The sequence below is a fragment of the Papaver somniferum genome, chromosome 4, assembly GCF_003573695.1.
Source record: "Papaver somniferum cultivar HN1 chromosome 4, ASM357369v1, whole genome shotgun sequence".
Taxonomy (NCBI): Eukaryota; Viridiplantae; Streptophyta; class Magnoliopsida; order Ranunculales; family Papaveraceae; genus Papaver; species Papaver somniferum.
In genome coordinates this window covers 133,058,589-133,075,407 of record NC_039361.1, presented here as the reverse complement: position 1 = coordinate 133,075,407, position 16,819 = coordinate 133,058,589, and the positions used below count along the sequence as shown (strand labels likewise).

The window sequence follows — 16,819 nt, the reverse complement described above, 5'->3', positions numbered from 1 at the left end:
AGCCTTTTACCTAAAGTGATCAAAATTATACATACCTGCTCCTCAACTTTTTCAACCGTTGAAAATATGATATCTCTCACGTCTGCCCCTTAACTAACTCCACCGTTGAAAATTCCAAAACCCGCCATAAATTATTTCTTATGACAGGTTCCTAAACATTTTTAATTTTCCCGCCGACAGTATTTCTCCGAAACCAGTTATATATTAGTATTTTTAAACAAACCAATCTTTTTTTCTGAAAATAAAAATAAAATTTGTTGTCCCTTGTAATAAAAAGGTTTGAAGTAATCAGTGTATGAGTTGGGCTCGGTGTGTGGTCGTATTAGGTGATTTTTCCTGTACATGCGGACTATACAACATCGAGAAAACGTCAAAATTTTGATCCAAAAAATCTTAAAATCTTGATTAACTGAATTATTTTAGTCTTGAATTATTATAAAATTCTAAAAATGTCTTAGATCCAAGGGATTGTTAATCCAACTAATTGTCACTGTGTTGTTGTCACTGAACCAAAATTTTAGCTCATCTTTGTTAATATCTTTCTGTTTTATTATTAGCCAGACGCCACACAATAATTTGAATGAAAGCGAACACAAAAGAAGAAAATCCCCAGTAATAGACTCAACCAGCAAAACCATGCACTCAATTCATTTCTAAGATAAAGCTTCGCTTAGCAGCCTTAACTATTCTATTTGGACTACAATGTACTCCCCGTCGGGTTCATAAAGTCCAAACTCGAAAGGAATCTTTTACAGAGAGGAAATCGATGAAACATGGAATTCATTACGTTTTATCAAGATTCGTCGTTTCCATTACATACATCACCTCACTGTTAATCTTTTAATTTCTTCTTGAGAAATATAAACTAACGACTTGTACATCTCCAAGAAATACAATAATAACTCAATAAGCAGATCGATTACTGCTGTCAAACTCTAGTTTAATGGGTTTTTCTTCCCTGCTTTCTCATTGACAAATTGATTGTTGCAGATTTTGACAATCTTGAATTCCTCCCAATATAGTATTAGTATTAGACCCTTGATTATTTTTGGATTAAGCAACTTCCAGGTTTGGAATTAATATACCTATGGGCCGAAAATGAGGTTTCTAGATATTTCTTTTTTGCCAATGTTCCGAGACTTACAAGGAAAACGAGAAAAACCTGTTACGGGTCTGAAAAGATCTCTCACTTTAAAATCACATGCCAGAAACCCAAATTGACTTGGAGAAGCTAGCAGTTCAAACCCTAGTTAGTAAGTTCGCGAATGATTCGCGAATGATTCGCGAATTTTTCCGTATCACGAATTTTACCGTCTTATTCGTGTACGTTTGCAACTCCGAACCCAAGTCGCGTATTATGTGGCATTTCCGGATTATTCGCGAATCGTTCACGAATTTTACGTATCCCGAATGATACGTCCGCTTACTTCGCCATAAATTCTTTAGCTTTTACTTTTCAAAGACTCCATTTTTTGGGCTTTACTGCCTCCCGAGCATACACGACCAAATATTAGACGTGTTGTAATTTTTATGAAACAAAAACGACTGAAGAGATTTGAAGGTGAAGGTGAGAGAGATCTCAAACTCACTAACCAAGCATCTAAACCACCATACGACGTCCTCTTGGATAACTAATGTTGTATATATTATTAATATCATCATATTAAGTTTATTTTTTCTTTAAATAACTCTCACATATGCATAAAAATTGGTCTATGACCTTATAAATACAAATTATTTGTTATATATAGATACCGAATTTTCAGATCCGAACTCACATTTATAAATCGAATTATACACGTACATATGCCGTTCCGAATTACTGACGAATCACGTCCCGTTGACCGAATTTTGGACCGACTCTGGATTTTACAAAACCGTATAATACTCGTACGTTTGTCGTTCCGTACGTTTGCCGAATCCCGAATTGCTAACTAGGGTTCAAACTTCAAAGTTACGGAGACAGGTTGTCTGTTTCTGTGGATCTATTTGTGACGAAACATACACATACACATGGTAATAATTAGGGCTGCACATGGTTCGGTTTTCATCGGTTTTTTGAAAAAATTAAACCGAAACCGAACTACTCGGTTTCCAATAATGAAAACCAATGAAACCATTTGGGTAGTTCGGTTTTTCTCGGTTCGGTTCCAACTCGGTTTTGTATAAAACCATTCGGTTTTTGGTTAACCACTGAAATTTTTTATATCTGTCAGTCTCACAAAAATGACAGGCAAATTTTTCTGAACCTGTCACTCAAGTTTCAAATACATCAAATGTTCCAACTTCCAATACATATTGATAGAAACATTAAATTTTAAAGAGTCTAGTTTCTCCTTAATAACAAAAATGAAAAAACATCAAAAAATCATAATCATAAGTTCATAACTGACTACACATCATAAGTTCATTCCTAAAAGGGTCGACAGGAAATAGTTTGTTACAGTGAATACACTTTGCATGTGTAGAAATTGGGTATTCCACAGGAGGTTGTAATGGTAACCTGCACATACACAAACTCGAGTTAAATATGAATTTCTCAATCATGATCAGTGCAATGGTACATAATGTAACTAAGAACATCAAGATTAGCAACCGCTATGGTAGAGAAGCACTAAACAATAAGCATTCGTTTAGCTGGAATTGAGGATGATCCTTTTACTGGAATATGCATTTCTAATTTTAATGTTGCATTATCACCTCAACCAATGAAACTACAATGGAATTGTACTGATATGAAGAAGTTACAAGTAAAGTAAGCCCTGAACATTCATAACAGTTGACTAAGATGATCTACCTTCAAAGGCAATGGCATGAGTTTAAGCTATTTTGGCGTAAAGGAGAGTACTCACATTATTGACAGTTCATTGTTTCTACTTGGCTATTCATATGCTTAAACAAATCTAAGTTTTATTCTAAAAAAATATCAACTGCTAATAAAACTACAAACTAGAGAAACTTACCGCTAACCCGTTAAATCACAAATAAAATCACTGCCTTTGTACATGCATCTTGATTAAAAGTTGCTGCAACCAATTTTCCTTCTCCTCCTAGCCTAGCCGGTTGAAAATCAAGCGTTTGCTGTCCTTTTTCCTCCTTGGGCTTCTTTTTACATATCTTCAAATGATTATTCATACCACCTGTCCCATACTTGGTACCCTGAGCTGCAATCTTTGTCTTACAGTGGCGACATTTTGCATATTTCGAAGGCTTGGGGTCCATATCAAAGTGGTTCCACACATCAGAACGTTTCTTTCCCTTTGGTTCTGTCACTTGACTCACTTCTGTGTCATCTTCAGTTGCATCTTCAGGGGTTTTACGCTTATTGCTATGTGTTTCTGTCACTTTTATGACAGCTTCAGTTGCATCTCCATCTGCACTAGCATCTCCAGCAACACTAGCATCTTTAGCAGCACTTGCACCTCCAGCTGAATTTGCACCTCCATCTGAACTTGCATTAGGTGGAGGTCGAGGTGGCCGCTTATTAGAAGAAACAGAGGCAGTAGGTGTTGAACTGGATCCTCCTCGCATTGTCAAAAGGCAAGTCTGCAATGTGATAAACCATACATTTAATTTAAACCATACATTTAAGCAAAACCCCAATTTTTGGTTGTATGGGGTGATTACAAAAATGTTAAGAATTACAAATCTTAAAATAATTCTAACTCTCTGCATTCTTCTAAATTAACTGTATATTAGGCACAAAAATAGTCATTTTCACATGGAGACTTATTCTTTCTACCCATTACTAATCAACTTTCTGATTCTTTCTACCCATTACTAATCAACTTTCTGATTCAATTCACAAAAACCCTAACTTAAGAAGAAATTAAAATGAAACCCTATACAATTCTCTATTCTTAAATTAAGAACAAACCCATCACTAATTACTCATTTTATAATTCAATTTCACATATATTTAAGAATAATTGACAAACCCTAATTTATGTATTCTGATTTACCTTCCCTAATTTATGTAAATCAACCTAAATGACCAATTTTACATTTGAAATCCCCAATTTTTTTCAATTTTACAAACCCTGATATCATAATTAAAATCATAAACATGACAACAATCACATAAATATGAACATGACAACAATCACAAGATTCACAACCAAACTACTTGCAGAGATCCCTGTAAATCAAGAATAAAGGTACAAAAATCAAACAAAACGAAAAATTAAAAAAAAAAAATTAATCAGTAATTTCAATAGCAGATTCAAAACCCCCAAATCTCCATTTCTAGTAAAAAAAATTTAAAGGAATCTGAAACAAAACCCAGATCTACAAAGTTTCAAAAAGAAATCAAACCTGAAAGACACCAGAAGTAGGAGTAATCAAAGAGAAGTTGGATTGAACAGCACCAGAAGAATCACGAGAAAGAGCTTCCTGAACCAATTTCCTCTACAAATCATAAGCACAGCTGCCAAAAATCAGTCGAGTCGAGTGAAGTTGGAAGTGGAACTGTCTGTGGGAAAGCTTTCTGATAATATGATATCTATGAAAGAAGAGAAGAGCGATGTAAGTTATTACTTATTAGGGTTAAATATCCCCATCAACGGCCTAAAATCATTTAATCCTACGGTCACTATTAATCGGTTAACCAATTGGTTATTGGTTCGGTTTTATTTCAAAACCTAAACCGAAACCGATACTGTCGGTTATCTGAAACTGACAACCATAAATGAACCACAGGAATATGGTTATGGTTCGGTTCGGTTAAAAAATTTCGGTTTTCGGTTTCGGTTTCGGTTATGGTTCGGTTTTGTGCAGCCCTAGTAATAATGAGGGTAATGCTAGCTAGATCCAAGTTAGCAATTCAGAATTCGGCAAACGTACGGAACGGCATACGTACGAGTATTATACGGTTTTGTAAAATTCAGATTCGGTCCAAAATTCGGTCAACGGGACGTGATTCGTCAGTAATTCGGAACGGCATACGTACGTGTATAATTCGATTTATAAATGTGAGTTCGGCTCTGAAAATTCGGTATCTATATATAACAAATAATTTGTATTTATAAAGTCATAGACCAATTTTTATGCATGTGTGAGTTATTTAAAGAAAAAATAAACTTAATATGATGATATTAATAATATATACAACATTAGTTATCCAAGAGGACGTCGTATGGTGGTTTAGATGCTTGGTTAGTGAGTTTGAGATCTCTCTCACCTTCACCTTCAAATCTCTTCAGTCGTTTTTATTTCATAAAAATTATAACACGTCTAATATTCGGTCGTGTATGCTCGGGAGGCAGTAAAGCCCAAAAAGTGGAATCTTTGAAAAGTAAAAGCTAAAAAATTTATGGCGAATTAAGCGGACGTATCATTCGGGATACGTAAAATTCGTGAACGATTCGTGAATAATCCGGGAATGCCACATAATACGCGACTTGGGTTCGGAATTGCAAACGTACGCGAATAAGACGATAAAATTCGTGATACGGAAAAATTCGCGAATAATTCGCGAATCATTCGAGAACTTACTAACTAGGAGCTAGATGAGCAGAAATGGCATTGAACATTGTGTGCATGGCTTTTCAATATCTGCACTCTGCAGTGTGATTCGAATTCGGGTACATATACGATATGCATTTTGTGATTCGACATGTGCATGCCTTGGAAGTTTTAAAGAAAAATAAGTAAACCATTCAAATAGTAAAGAAATAATCGTGATCCGTGATTATCGATTGTCACAGCAGGAAAACCAATTTTTAAACAGCAGATTGTACCAACACTATTTAATTACTACAGAAATCAATTCTAACTACAAATCAAACACTTATGTAATAACACCAGAAACCACAGTCATAATGAATGTCGCCAGCTAAAAAAGAAGCTGTCACAGTTGCATATAACTGAGTAAATGCAAAAAACAGCTGGCTATTAACCAAACAAAAAAACTAGATGCAATGAAAAAAGATTTGAAGGAAAAATCTTTAATCCAACTTCTGTTTATCTTTACTGACCCATCTTAGCCAAAAGGCCTAGAAAGGTATTGAATCGTTTACTGACTGAAACCTGCAAAATACAATATGCCCAGAACTTTTTCATGCCTTCCTTCTCATCACAACACATTTTTATTCACTATTTATAAGATCCTATTCTCATTCTAGTTCTAGTATCTTTCCTAAGTTCTACTGACGAACCAACTAGATAGATCCATACACCTTTTACATAATGAACCCACTCTCTAATGACTTTGTTAAAGAGGGGGAAAGAGTGAGACAACTCATACATAATGAGACCATTCTCACGAGCATCTCTTGCTCTCTGAATTTGACAATGTCAACTGCTTCACGCTCTGGGATCTGATTTTAGAACTTTTATAAATCATTCTTCCTCAAACGACATTTAAGGAGTTTCATTTCACTCAGAGGATAATGTATACATTGATACAAACTAAAACACAGCAATTCATATGAAGGGATCACCTCTCAAAAAGATCACCTCTATTGAAATGTGATGGATATATGGCAGCAGCTATTTTTGCTCGAAGGTTGAACTTTTCTGCTATTAAAGGACGAACGTCTTCGACTCCGACCAAGCTCTCCAAGAATGGAAGTAATGATAGCAATTCTTGATCGGATCGGTCATCAAACCAACTCTCAATTGGTATTCCATTATCGACTTGGAACCCGAACGCCTACATAAGAAATTCACATTCATAAACTCAATTGTTTATAATAACTAATAGGAAAATGAGACTACTAATTCGAATAAGTTAGGAGGCAGCAGGTCCAGTTTTGCATTAATGTTTGAATAAGGTACCTGCGGAGAGTTGTCGATTATGATAACATGTGCTAGATCGCGGCCAAGAACTGAAAGATCTTTAAGGTAATTCCCATCCACTAGAACGCAAGATTCACGAAATACACGGTGGCGGAATATTCTCCTCTTAGGATCCAAAACATTCAACAGCTGTTCCGCGTAGATACTTTGGCTGGCAGTAAATATAATAATCTCAAATAGATTCGCCACCCGTTCCATGAAATCCTTTAGATAAGGACGACAACGAACATAAACTGTATGCTTTTTCATGTTAAAATTTACGGTAAATGTAAAATCTGCATCATCACAGTGCTCTAGAGTAGAATGCACCAAAGTCTCTGCCAAGAACAGAAGTTCATAGTAACAAACATATCAGCTCCAGCGGAAAGAAATATTAACAACTGGAAAAAATCATCTGTCTACTAAGTATCATAAGTACATAACCCTGATTGTCAACCATTTGATAACCTGAGTCATTCATAGCGACTTTCATTCTAAGAGATCCACGAAGTAGGTAACAATCAGACAAATGAACATACAAAGAAAATCTCTTACCATCCAGATCCAACACAAGAGTAGTAGGAGGGCAGCTCCGTGTTCGTTTTGGCAGCAGCATGGGCCGGAAAGTTGGGACCAGTGATGATAAGTGAGGTAGATGTTTTATGAATAAATATGGATCAAAATCATCTACTTCGTCACCATCTTCAGCCTCCACGCAAACTTCCTCTGAGATAGATTCCTGACTTGGATCATTAATATACTCCTCTTTTGAATGTTGCATAGCAAGATATATAGCAGAAACTTCAGAAGAAAGGTTGGAACCACTTAAAACTTCATTACAGTGTGCACTCACACCGTTCATCTCTAAAGACATGTCACCACTACTATTCTGCACATCTGACCGCCTGAATGACATATTTGAGTCTATATCCATATCATTACACGATCCCTGAAGGTTGCTGTCATCTTCACTCTGAAAGTACTTCATAAAATCCACTGAAAACAATACAAGAGATTCAATAACCACAGGTGTTTTAATCCTTACAAGCATTACAAGATAGGATATAAAAGAAGACGAATAACACTGTATCTCAGAATTTCATATTCATTGAATTACTGACGACAAATTTTCCATAAACTAGGTCACGGAGGGGGAACAGACAAATTTCAATATAAAGATGGAAGACTTGACTACTTAGCTACTTAGGAACTGATGCATGGTCTCTATACCATGTACCAATGGTGGGATCACAAAAAAGAAACTGACATCGGCTAATGGTAATGTAGGACAGACTCATGCAAATGCAATATTCTTCTGAGATTATTCGGATTTCCAGAAGCAACAACAACAGAATGCGACCCTTGCAAGAAGATTATGATGAATGTCTACACTTGGGAAGGATTATTTTAGTGATACTAACCTCAATTTTATTATGGATGGAATGATTAGCACTCCTGAGAAATGAAGTGATGCTTTAAATGTAAAAGAATTGAGCGAAAGCAATTAGATCAAGGAAAAAGATACTACCACGATCCGCTATGTCTCCGTCAACCTCTTTGGAGATGTGAAAAGAAGGAGAAAATAGTGTGTCTGCACGTGGAGCATTTCCGTCATTGCAATCCTGCAGTGTCATGCAAGAGGACACAGTATTATTAGCTTGTGACATGTCATAGAACAGCATAACTTAATCAAATTAGGTATGGAATGCGTGCGCCAACTTCGACGTTCATCAATATCTCAAGTATTGATATAACTATGTCCTGGCACAAGAAAAATGCATTCCTAATATTCATTTTATCGATAAAAATCAAGTGCTGGTACAACAAATATCACAAATCTTAATAAATGAAATGATCAATTAGAAATGGTACAAATATAGAATAAGAAGACTGCCTCAAGATCAAGCTAAAACTTATAAACGAGAAACACAATCCAAGACCAACTACCTTATGGTCCAATCCATTCATGTTTCCTGCATCAAACCCCGAGCAGATATTTTGAGCCTCTTCGTGTGCCAAAAAGTAATTTGTGTTTATTTGATTTGGCTCCACAGGTTCTATACTTGTCTTTGAAGGGATTCCAGCTGCAAGTTTCACTGCAAAGATCCAATGTAAAGATCTATAGATACAATTTAAAAACATGAAATCAGAAGATGACAATGGATAGGTTGTTAACATACCAAATCTCTGTTTTCTAGCAGAAGATGTGATGATATCTGCCACTTTCTTGTCTGATATCTGGGTATTATCAGTCACCTTCTTTTGTGGCTTACGGACCTTGGGACTCGGAAGCTCCCGCGTAGAATTTCTTCCAGGAAGTTTTTTCTTGGTTTGCATTTTTGACTTCAGAATAGCACAGCGAATTTAAATTCTTAATACCAACTTTGACACCGCACGGCAATAACAAAAACTTCTCCCAATGGGTGGTCCCTCACTCCAAAGCCTCCACTATCTAACCTCCAAAGCCTAATCTACTGCACATTTATTTATGTATTAGCAGAAATTCAAATCATTGACGGAGTTGTTTACACAAGCAACTATGAATTAACATTTTGCAACTGATAAGAACCCACACCCTAGTAATGTGGAAACTCTTAATCTCCTGAGCAATCTGATAACTGAGGATTGTGCATTGAAATGACAAAGACATGATAATACTAGCAATTTGTATACACGGGATAGAAACTCAATACAAAACCCTAATCAGAAACAATCCCAAATGGTTATGGATACATACAGACTATTCAAGAGGGTAAATATCACAAATTTCAAAATCAAAGTGAAATCATTTGGGAAACAAAACAAAAATCCAAACCAGAAATAACAAGCCTCAGTTTCTTTAATGCTATCAATGGAGCTCCTTACCAAAGAAATGAAAGACGATTTCCCGATTCACACTCAAACTAGTGTATCGCAAAGCAAATCAGAAGCAAAACCCTAGAAAAAAAAATCTCTATTCACACTCAAACCTATCCATTTCTAAGGAAAACAAACAAATTGAAGCTCAATAAGTTAACCTAACATAGCAAGACAGCTAAAACCAGGTACAGAAAATTCAACTATATCTAAATGCAAAAACCCCTATTAATCTTTCTCTTTCGGCACTTCTCAATTAACTCCGATAAGATCGAATCAAAATACAACAACAACAACAGTAATTAGTACTGTAGACAACCCAAACCCTAAAACGAACCATTAACCAAACAAACAAACCAATTTTCCAACGAATTCTAAGCTAAACCAAAACAGAAGAGAAATTAACAGAGAGGGCACGAAAAAATCATAAACCTTTTGAGTATTCGATCCAGTAGAAGAAGAAATCAAGCTCAACCGATTGAGAGGTTTAGGGTTTTCCACAGTAGAAGAAGAAGATGAAGAAAGATTTTCTTAGAGAATCTGAGAGATTGAGAAAAGAAAACCCTAGAAAAATAAATAATTAAGAGAGATGAAAAAATAAATTTCCCTCCAAAAAAATTTCTAGAGAGAGAAAACAGGAGAAGTGACCAAGAGACGCACGATTTCTAGTGAGAGAAAAGGGTTTTTGTTCAGAGAGAGAGTTTGTGCATAGAGATGAGATATGAGTCTGAGGTGTTGAATATCTACTCACCTCGTTATACAGAATCTCTTTTTTTTATTATTATTATTATTTAATGATTTTAAATTTTTGAAAATTTGAATTTTTAAAAAGAGAGAGAGAGAGACTGAATTTCGAGTGAATTTGAATTTGAATTTTTTGAAAAAGTGAAATTTTTCCTAGTTTAAGGTATCTCAGTCGTACAATTATTCTTCGATCCCCACCCCCGAAAAGAAGATTAGGACTTGTTTGGTTATGTCACTTGTGTGAGTGTAGATGGAAATGACTTTTACAGAAATCAGTCTAGTACTACGGATTAGGAATCTCAATGATGAGATAAAGATACCTTATGATGATGATTTTATAGAATCATAATGAATGTATAGATTGGTGGTGGACGGATATTTTCACGACAGGACTGTGATGAAATGACGACAATGATACTTCTGGCAAGAGGCATTTTCTGAAGAGCAGTATTGAGAGGAATTTATGAAAATGCTGAAAAGGGATGATATCAATTGCCAGTTAGTAGTGATGGGGAGGTGCAATATTGGAAGGCAATTATGAAAATGCTATCTGCATTATTTAGGTGTATCTGTGCCAGATTCCTGTAATTGAATGCCCTTGGTCAATCCTCAAGGTGCGGTTGCACCAGAAACGGTAACCTAGTTCATTACAAGCGTTTATTGGTCAAAAAGCGAAAGGGGAAACATAAACGGGAGAGGGGGCATAAAACTGACAATATTTTCAAAGCAGGTCCGATATTTCTATCCTCTGCTATTGCAATTTGAAAATTGCAAGGCAAACATTCCACCAGTGGTTAGATTTCGAATTTGCTCCCCATTTAGCAAAGATATCATCAGCATAAGAGCTGCCTTCCCTGTAAATGTGTCAGACCACTACTCTCAAAAACTAATGAGTAATCTCCAAGGAACTAAAGATTTGTTAGACAGGGTTAGAATGATGTGCATGGGGTCACGCTCAATTCCTCAAAACAAACCCTTTTTATGCCTATGATACTATGTGATCCAAAAAGCGGAAATGGCTCCCAAAAATTCCTCTGTAACAGAAGTATCCAAACCCAAATGAGTAGCAAAACAACCCACAATAAAGCCATTATAATTTCCTAACACCACACTACACCCAGCTCTTCTTAGATTCCTTGAAGAACAGCCATCAGTATTGAGCTTCATCCAATTTCTCAAATGAGGTTGCTATTTCACATGAATGATTCTTGGGGAAGTTTAAACAACCGAAATGCAAGTCTACAAGAACTGAAGACCTAGCTGCAGAACCCTCCCAGTAACATTCAGAGCAAAGGTTTCATGTATATCCCTCAGCTGAGTATATAGGACTTTCGTCGTAGCTAAACATTAAAGCAGCCATAAAGACAAGAATCTCTTAGAAGAAACCATAAACAAGTGTAAACTTCACCATAGACTAGCTTTACTGAGCAAGTCCTCCCTCTTCCTAGTTAAAGCCAAGGTTTTGAATTGTAACACAAAATTTGGTGAGTAAAATAGAAGAAATAAAAAAACATTTCCAGGACAAAATCAAGTTAAATATATAGATGATGAGCCATATACACTACTGGGTGAATGGTAAAAAATACAACCGTAGTACCCAAAATGCAGCACCACAATAGCGAGTCTTGGAGCTTGTTAGCTTCTACATCTAAGAGTAAACCCAGTAGTGCCGTGATATTATAGTCGAACCTGGGATTTCACCATTCCAATCCAAGCAACAATGGCAACTGCAAGAACCACCCATCCCGCTAAGTCATAAAACAGATCGTTGTTTGTCTTCTTCTTAGCACCCTGTAAGACAATAAGATAGAGATTAATAAAGAGAACTTTCAACAGACTCAACCTAATGACAGCTCCAAGGAAACAGATGTCATGTCAACAATTTCATTTTTAGGCCACACAAAGTAACAAGACGGTTAACCATACAAGTTCCAAAGTGAACAGCAAACATCAGTGCATAAACCAAATTTCTGATTCCAGTTTTAGAAGTTCCGGATTGACAATTTTGATGAATGTAAAAGTAAGATATTTACTTGATATTGACGGAAAACATTTGCGTCTGTGGAGGATGGACCACTTGCTGTGGTTCAAACTTCGGGATGAGATGTTCTAGGAAACCTCATTTGATCATATGCTGCTCTTTTAGTCCTATCAGACAACAAACTCCGTGCCTGTGAAATGAGCTTAAATGCTCCGTCTGCCCCAACTGATTGGTTCTTGTCCGGGTGAAGCAATAGAGCCAGTTTCTTGTATTGTTTTCGAACTGTTTCATCATCTGAATACTGACTCACACCAAGAATACCATACCAATCTGCTTCCCCGCACACTATATTCTTCGCTGAGAGATACACATCAATGTCGACAACATATGAGAAATACCTTCAAGATTTGGATACAGATTTTGAGCTTTCGAAGCAAATTTCTTCGCACCAGCAATGTCCTGTGCGGTAAACTTCCTCTCAGCGATTTCTTTTGCTACTGTTGCTTCAAATATATTGCTCTCCATCTTCCTTCCCCCACCACTCTCTGGTCCCTCTTTTACTTGGTTATTTTCTAAGACAAGAATCTAAATCAGCAATATGCAACTCCATAACTGAGCCCATTCCACAATCACAAGGCGATTCAAATTAACAAAATCATGATTCATATACAGTAAATCAAATCACCAGCACAGCAATCCAAGAAACCCTAATCTCTAGGAATCAAAATTCTACTTACTGAACAACTGACAACACTTCAACATACAGTGAATTAGCAAACCCAGTGAACAGACAACAAAATTTATAAACTAACAGAGGATTTCTGAGATCCAAACTACACTCAAACCTCAAACCCTAAATTTAACTAACAAACTACCAGGAACCTTTACCGGTTATTAAGGAGACGAAATTAATCTCCGGTAAGTCACGGAGGAGAAGCAGAAAATCAAGAATCTGAGAAGAAAAATTAAATGTCCCTCTAAAAAAAAATCTGGAAAAAGCAAGTTGGCAGAAAGAGAAAGAAATGTGGAAAGGGTTTACTCTTTCAGCCAGCTCGGGGAGTGGTGACCAAGTAACAACACTTCGTACACAAGTAATACAGAAGGCGTGTATGATTTATGTGTATTACAAAACACGCACCCCTTCAGTTTCAAGATGCAGTTTGATGCTCTGAACAGTAATAGCCCCATTCTCAGAAAAGAGAGTCCACTCTCTAATCACTAATCTCGGCCTAGATAACCAACCAGATGATTTCAGAAGTGGTGTGAGAAAGAGCTCGTTAAGGCTTTGGGGCAAGAACAAGAAACATGTGACATTCCTGTTTCAGTCACTCCATAGTTCTTAAAGGGGTTGTTGCAGTACAATAAGCAGAAAATGTTCATTTGAAGATCGAAGCATTCATAAGGATAAACATTTGAACACCCAGCTGCACCACAAGCATAAGCTTCTTTCACTGTACTACTTTGCCGAACCAACAGCCAAAGCAAAGCATATCCTGTTTACCCCACAGCTGGGTATTTAAGACAGAAGTTATAATTAGAATCTCAAAGTGGAAGTGAAGACATCCTGAAGCAAGTGTATATTTCAACAGAGACTTGATTACTAATTAATCAGAAGAATTTTCCCTTTTCCTGGTTAAAGCCAGGATTTTGAACTAGAACAAACATTTACCAAATATAAAAATTAAAGATAGAAGAAAAAGGAAAACATTTCCCACTCAAAATCAAATTAATAGATAGATAATGAACCATAAGCTAGCTCAAGTTTCTAAATACAACTCAGCAGAATTCAAAATGCAGCATTGCAATAGCAATTCCATGAACTTGTAAATTTAACTTCCAAGAGTCTCCCCGTTACTCTTTCTTTTCTTATCTTGGAGGTGATGGTGGAGCCTGGGACTTTGCAAACCCAATCCATACAGCAATGCCAAGTACAAGGACGAACCATCCCCCTATGTCATAATACAGATCAGTGTTTTTCTTCTTCTTAGCGCCCTGAAAGCAAAATAGATAAATTTAACAAAAAAAAACAGAAAACAGATCAATCTCAACAGACTCCACCACTTGAAGAGTGCTTCAAGCTCCAAAGAAATAGATTACATGTCTAGTATTACATCACATTAAAATTATCAACCACAACAGACTCCACTTAAACAGACAGCTCCAAGGCTTAATAGCCAGGAGAGGGAACGAGCGCGAGGACGGAAACGAGAATCGTAAAATTTTCAAAAAATGAAATTCGAGGAACAAATAAGGAGCGTACATTAAGTTTCATAGATATAGTAGTTTTCAGTGCCAAAAAATTTATAGATAATTATTTTGTTAGTTTCTATGTCCGGTATATAGTTCATAATGGCCAGGGTTTTTACTGAATGGACTTAATATATGTTAAGATAAATTTAGCTGGGCCTAATATAAGCTAAGATAGGCCCCCAATTAACTAATAGTCCCCCCCCCCCTTTTTTTCTGTGCTTAACCCTAAAAGAAATCTATCGTCCTTCTGTCTTCTTCTACACATTCTGCCTCCTCTCTCAAGCATCTTACACCTTTGATCTCACAACAATGAAAAAAAAATGAAACTTTAATGTTATCCTTTTCTTTCTTCTTCTTTTTCCTCTTTAATCTTACTCCTATCTTTCTTTATTTCTTTCTTCTTATGTTTCCTCTATTTTCCAATTATAAAATCTATCTAAGAAAGCAAAAAACTTGGAGAAATTGACGGCATTTCAAGTGACACAATTTTCCCTTGCTTGGAGCGCGGTTTTCCCTTGTTAGGAGCGTGCTCCCATCACGATTTTCATTGAGGAACGCAAATTCGCGGTTCTCACTGAGATTCGTGATGGCTTTGCACGTTCCTGGCTACTAAGCTTCAAGGTATGTGTGTCAAGTATTATTATAACATTTTACTCTGTAGGCCACACAAAGTGACAAGTCAGTTAGCTATACAAGATTCTGAAGCAAGGATTTCTCCACAGGATATCAAGGGAAACCTAGTCAGCAGACTTGACCTTCATGTTTGATGAGGTTGAAGATCCTCCTCCCCCTGTAAGGGTTTGACCGAACCCCTGTTTATGAATCTCCATATGCAGTTCTGGAGCCTGGGAAAGAGATTAAATAATCACTTCAAGAATGCTAGATCATTACAAATTGACAAACAATGAGGTTTTACACACCTGCTTAGAGAACTACTAATGGAGGGAACAAGAGCGAAACAATGATAAACTACTAGCAGTCTAGCATGCAGAGGATATTCAGGGGGGAAACAAGTATCCACGACAACCAACGACCAACTGCTGCAATTTTATAAGTTCAGAGATAGTCTATGGAATTGAACATACCTTTGAGTTCATTTCTAAAGACTTTTGGTACAGCTCATTCGCTGGATCCTGAAACAGAAACAACCTTTTTAAGCCTCAGCAAAAATACATTCACAGTAGCAGAAACCAATTGAAAACGCATCCATGTACAGACACTAAACAAGTAAACTACCTCCTCAACTGCTTCTTGGAAGTAAACAGATGCCTTATCAAAATATCCCTTTGCCACATCAAGCTCGGGAGTCAGAAATGCGTGAGAAGTATAAGCGTTTCCCAAACACCATAGGGCATCGTGCTTTCTTGGATTAATTCCTAGTGCCTCCTCCAGTTTGGAAATTGCATCTGTGAAAAACCAATATACAATCTTTCAGCAAGCTCTACTCAAAGAAACATATTTTTGTTCACTTTCAATAAAAGAACAAACGTATCATACTGTTATCACGTACCCTTAATCATCATCTTAGATTCAGATATACTCTGAAATTGGGATAGCTCGAGTAGAGCTCCTGCCCATCTTGTAAGATTCTGCAACACAGACCTTAATGGTAAATTTAATTTTCAATTTATGAGTTTCTCGAAAACCCAAAATATTTTAGGGTTTTAAAACATAAACCAAATCATCATTCAAAGATTGATATACAATAACCTAAATTAATCTATTTCAATTATAAGAACACGATTATTGAAGTAAATGATTATTTTCAATAAGATCTATAAGTTAGGGAGAGAGAAATCCAGAAAATGAAGAAGAGGGAGATTGGAGGAAACTTACATCAGCATCAAGAGGATTGGCTTCATAAGCTACCTCAGAAGTTTTACGAGCATGATCAAAGAACATTAGTCGATCTAGGTCATTTTGAGACATATCCATGATTATCACTACTATACTCTATGAAGATTGAAATTATTATCGTCGTCGACTCTGAAGGTATTTCTTCAGAAGGAGTTAAACCTAGGGCTGAGAATGACGGCTATTTTCGGTAAATAGTAGAACCTTTGGGAAGGAAATCATTTGTTTTCTATACTTAAAATCGAGTAATGATTCTGTGCATCTTCTTATTATGTATGATTCATAAATAGTTGTGACATGGAATCAAATACTGTAGCTTATTTATCTCAACACGTATACGGTTCGTATGCATGCACA

General features: G+C 36.3%; 3 protein-coding genes and 1 long non-coding RNA gene across 6 annotated transcripts; all 4 read right to left on the bottom strand.

Annotated features, from left to right (window-relative positions):
• Window positions 1-2,033: 2,033 nt before the first annotated feature.
• On the bottom strand, window positions 2,034-4,772 carry LOC113276613. The gene is made up of 3 exons (XM_026526239.1): window positions 4,315-4,772; window positions 3,141-3,546; window positions 2,034-2,503 (listed from the first exon to the last, which is right to left on the bottom strand). Exons 2-3 carry the CDS (start codon window positions 3,529-3,531, stop codon window positions 2,400-2,402), a joined length of 495 nt encoding a protein of 164 aa, XP_026382024.1. The 5' UTR covers window positions 3,532-3,546; window positions 4,315-4,772; the 3' UTR covers window positions 2,034-2,399.
• Window positions 4,773-5,914: 1,142 nt separating this feature from the next.
• Window positions 5,915-10,365, bottom strand: LOC113276612 (CTD small phosphatase-like protein 2). Of its 3 annotated transcripts, none has more exons than XM_026526238.1 (7): window positions 10,066-10,365; window positions 8,958-9,251; window positions 8,725-8,873; window positions 8,309-8,399; window positions 7,333-7,773; window positions 6,778-7,115; window positions 5,915-6,652 (listed from the first exon to the last, which is right to left on the bottom strand). In XM_026526238.1, the coding sequence occupies exons 2-7, from the start codon at window positions 9,112-9,114 to the stop codon at window positions 6,437-6,439; spliced, it is 1,392 nt and encodes a 463-aa protein (XP_026382023.1). In that variant the 5' UTR covers window positions 9,115-9,251; window positions 10,066-10,365; the 3' UTR covers window positions 5,915-6,436. The 3 variants fall into 3 exon arrangements, with proteins under 3 accessions (XP_026382023.1, XP_026382020.1, XP_026382021.1); XM_026526235.1 differs by having other exon boundaries at window positions 8,306-8,399; window positions 10,066-10,363; XM_026526236.1 differs by having other exon boundaries at window positions 8,306-8,399; window positions 8,958-9,248; window positions 10,066-10,363.
• Window positions 10,366-11,890: 1,525 nt separating this feature from the next.
• Window positions 11,891-13,764, bottom strand: LOC113274275. Its single transcript, XR_003322920.1, has 2 exons — window positions 12,411-13,764; window positions 11,891-12,168 (listed from the first exon to the last, which is right to left on the bottom strand). It is a non-coding gene; the product is annotated as an uncharacterized LOC113274275 (long non-coding RNA).
• Window positions 13,765-13,928: 164 nt separating this feature from the next.
• LOC113276611 (mitochondrial import receptor subunit TOM20-like) lies at window positions 13,929-16,709 on the bottom strand. The gene is made up of 6 exons (XM_026526234.1): window positions 16,445-16,709; window positions 16,119-16,197; window positions 15,845-16,014; window positions 15,694-15,741; window positions 15,364-15,453; window positions 13,929-14,350 (listed from the first exon to the last, which is right to left on the bottom strand). Exons 1-6 carry the CDS (start codon window positions 16,541-16,543, stop codon window positions 14,225-14,227), a joined length of 612 nt encoding a protein of 203 aa, XP_026382019.1. The 5' UTR covers window positions 16,544-16,709; the 3' UTR covers window positions 13,929-14,224.
• Window positions 16,710-16,819: the final 110 nt, after the last annotated feature.

Coding starts and splice junctions, on each gene's coding strand:
- LOC113276613 (XM_026526239.1), bottom strand. CDS start 3,531: ATGCGAGGAGGATCCAGTTCAACACCTACTGCCTCTGTTTCTTCTAAT. Junction 2,504..3,140: donor GGGTACCAAGTATGGGACAG/GTGGTATGAATA, acceptor GTGTATGTGCAG/GTTACCATTACAACCTCCTG.
- LOC113276612 (XM_026526235.1), bottom strand. CDS start 9,114: ATGCAAACCAAGAAAAAACTTCCTGGAAGAAATTCTACGCGGGAGCTT. Junction 8,400..8,724: donor TGAATGGATTGGACCATAAG/GTAGTTGGTCTT, acceptor ATGACACTGCAG/GATTGCAATGACGGAAATGC. Junction 6,653..6,777: donor TAATCGACAACTCTCCGCAG/GTACCTTATTCA, acceptor TTTCTTATGTAG/GCGTTCGGGTTCCAAGTCGA.
- LOC113276611 (XM_026526234.1), bottom strand. CDS start 16,543: ATGGATATGTCTCAAAATGACCTAGATCGACTAATGTTCTTTGATCAT. Junction 16,198..16,444: donor CCAATCCTCTTGATGCTGAT/GTAAGTTTCCTC, acceptor TCTGTGTTGCAG/AATCTTACAAGATGGGCAGG. Junction 15,454..15,693: donor CTTTAGAAATGAACTCAAAG/GTATGTTCAATT, acceptor TCTCTTTCCCAG/GCTCCAGAACTGCATATGGA.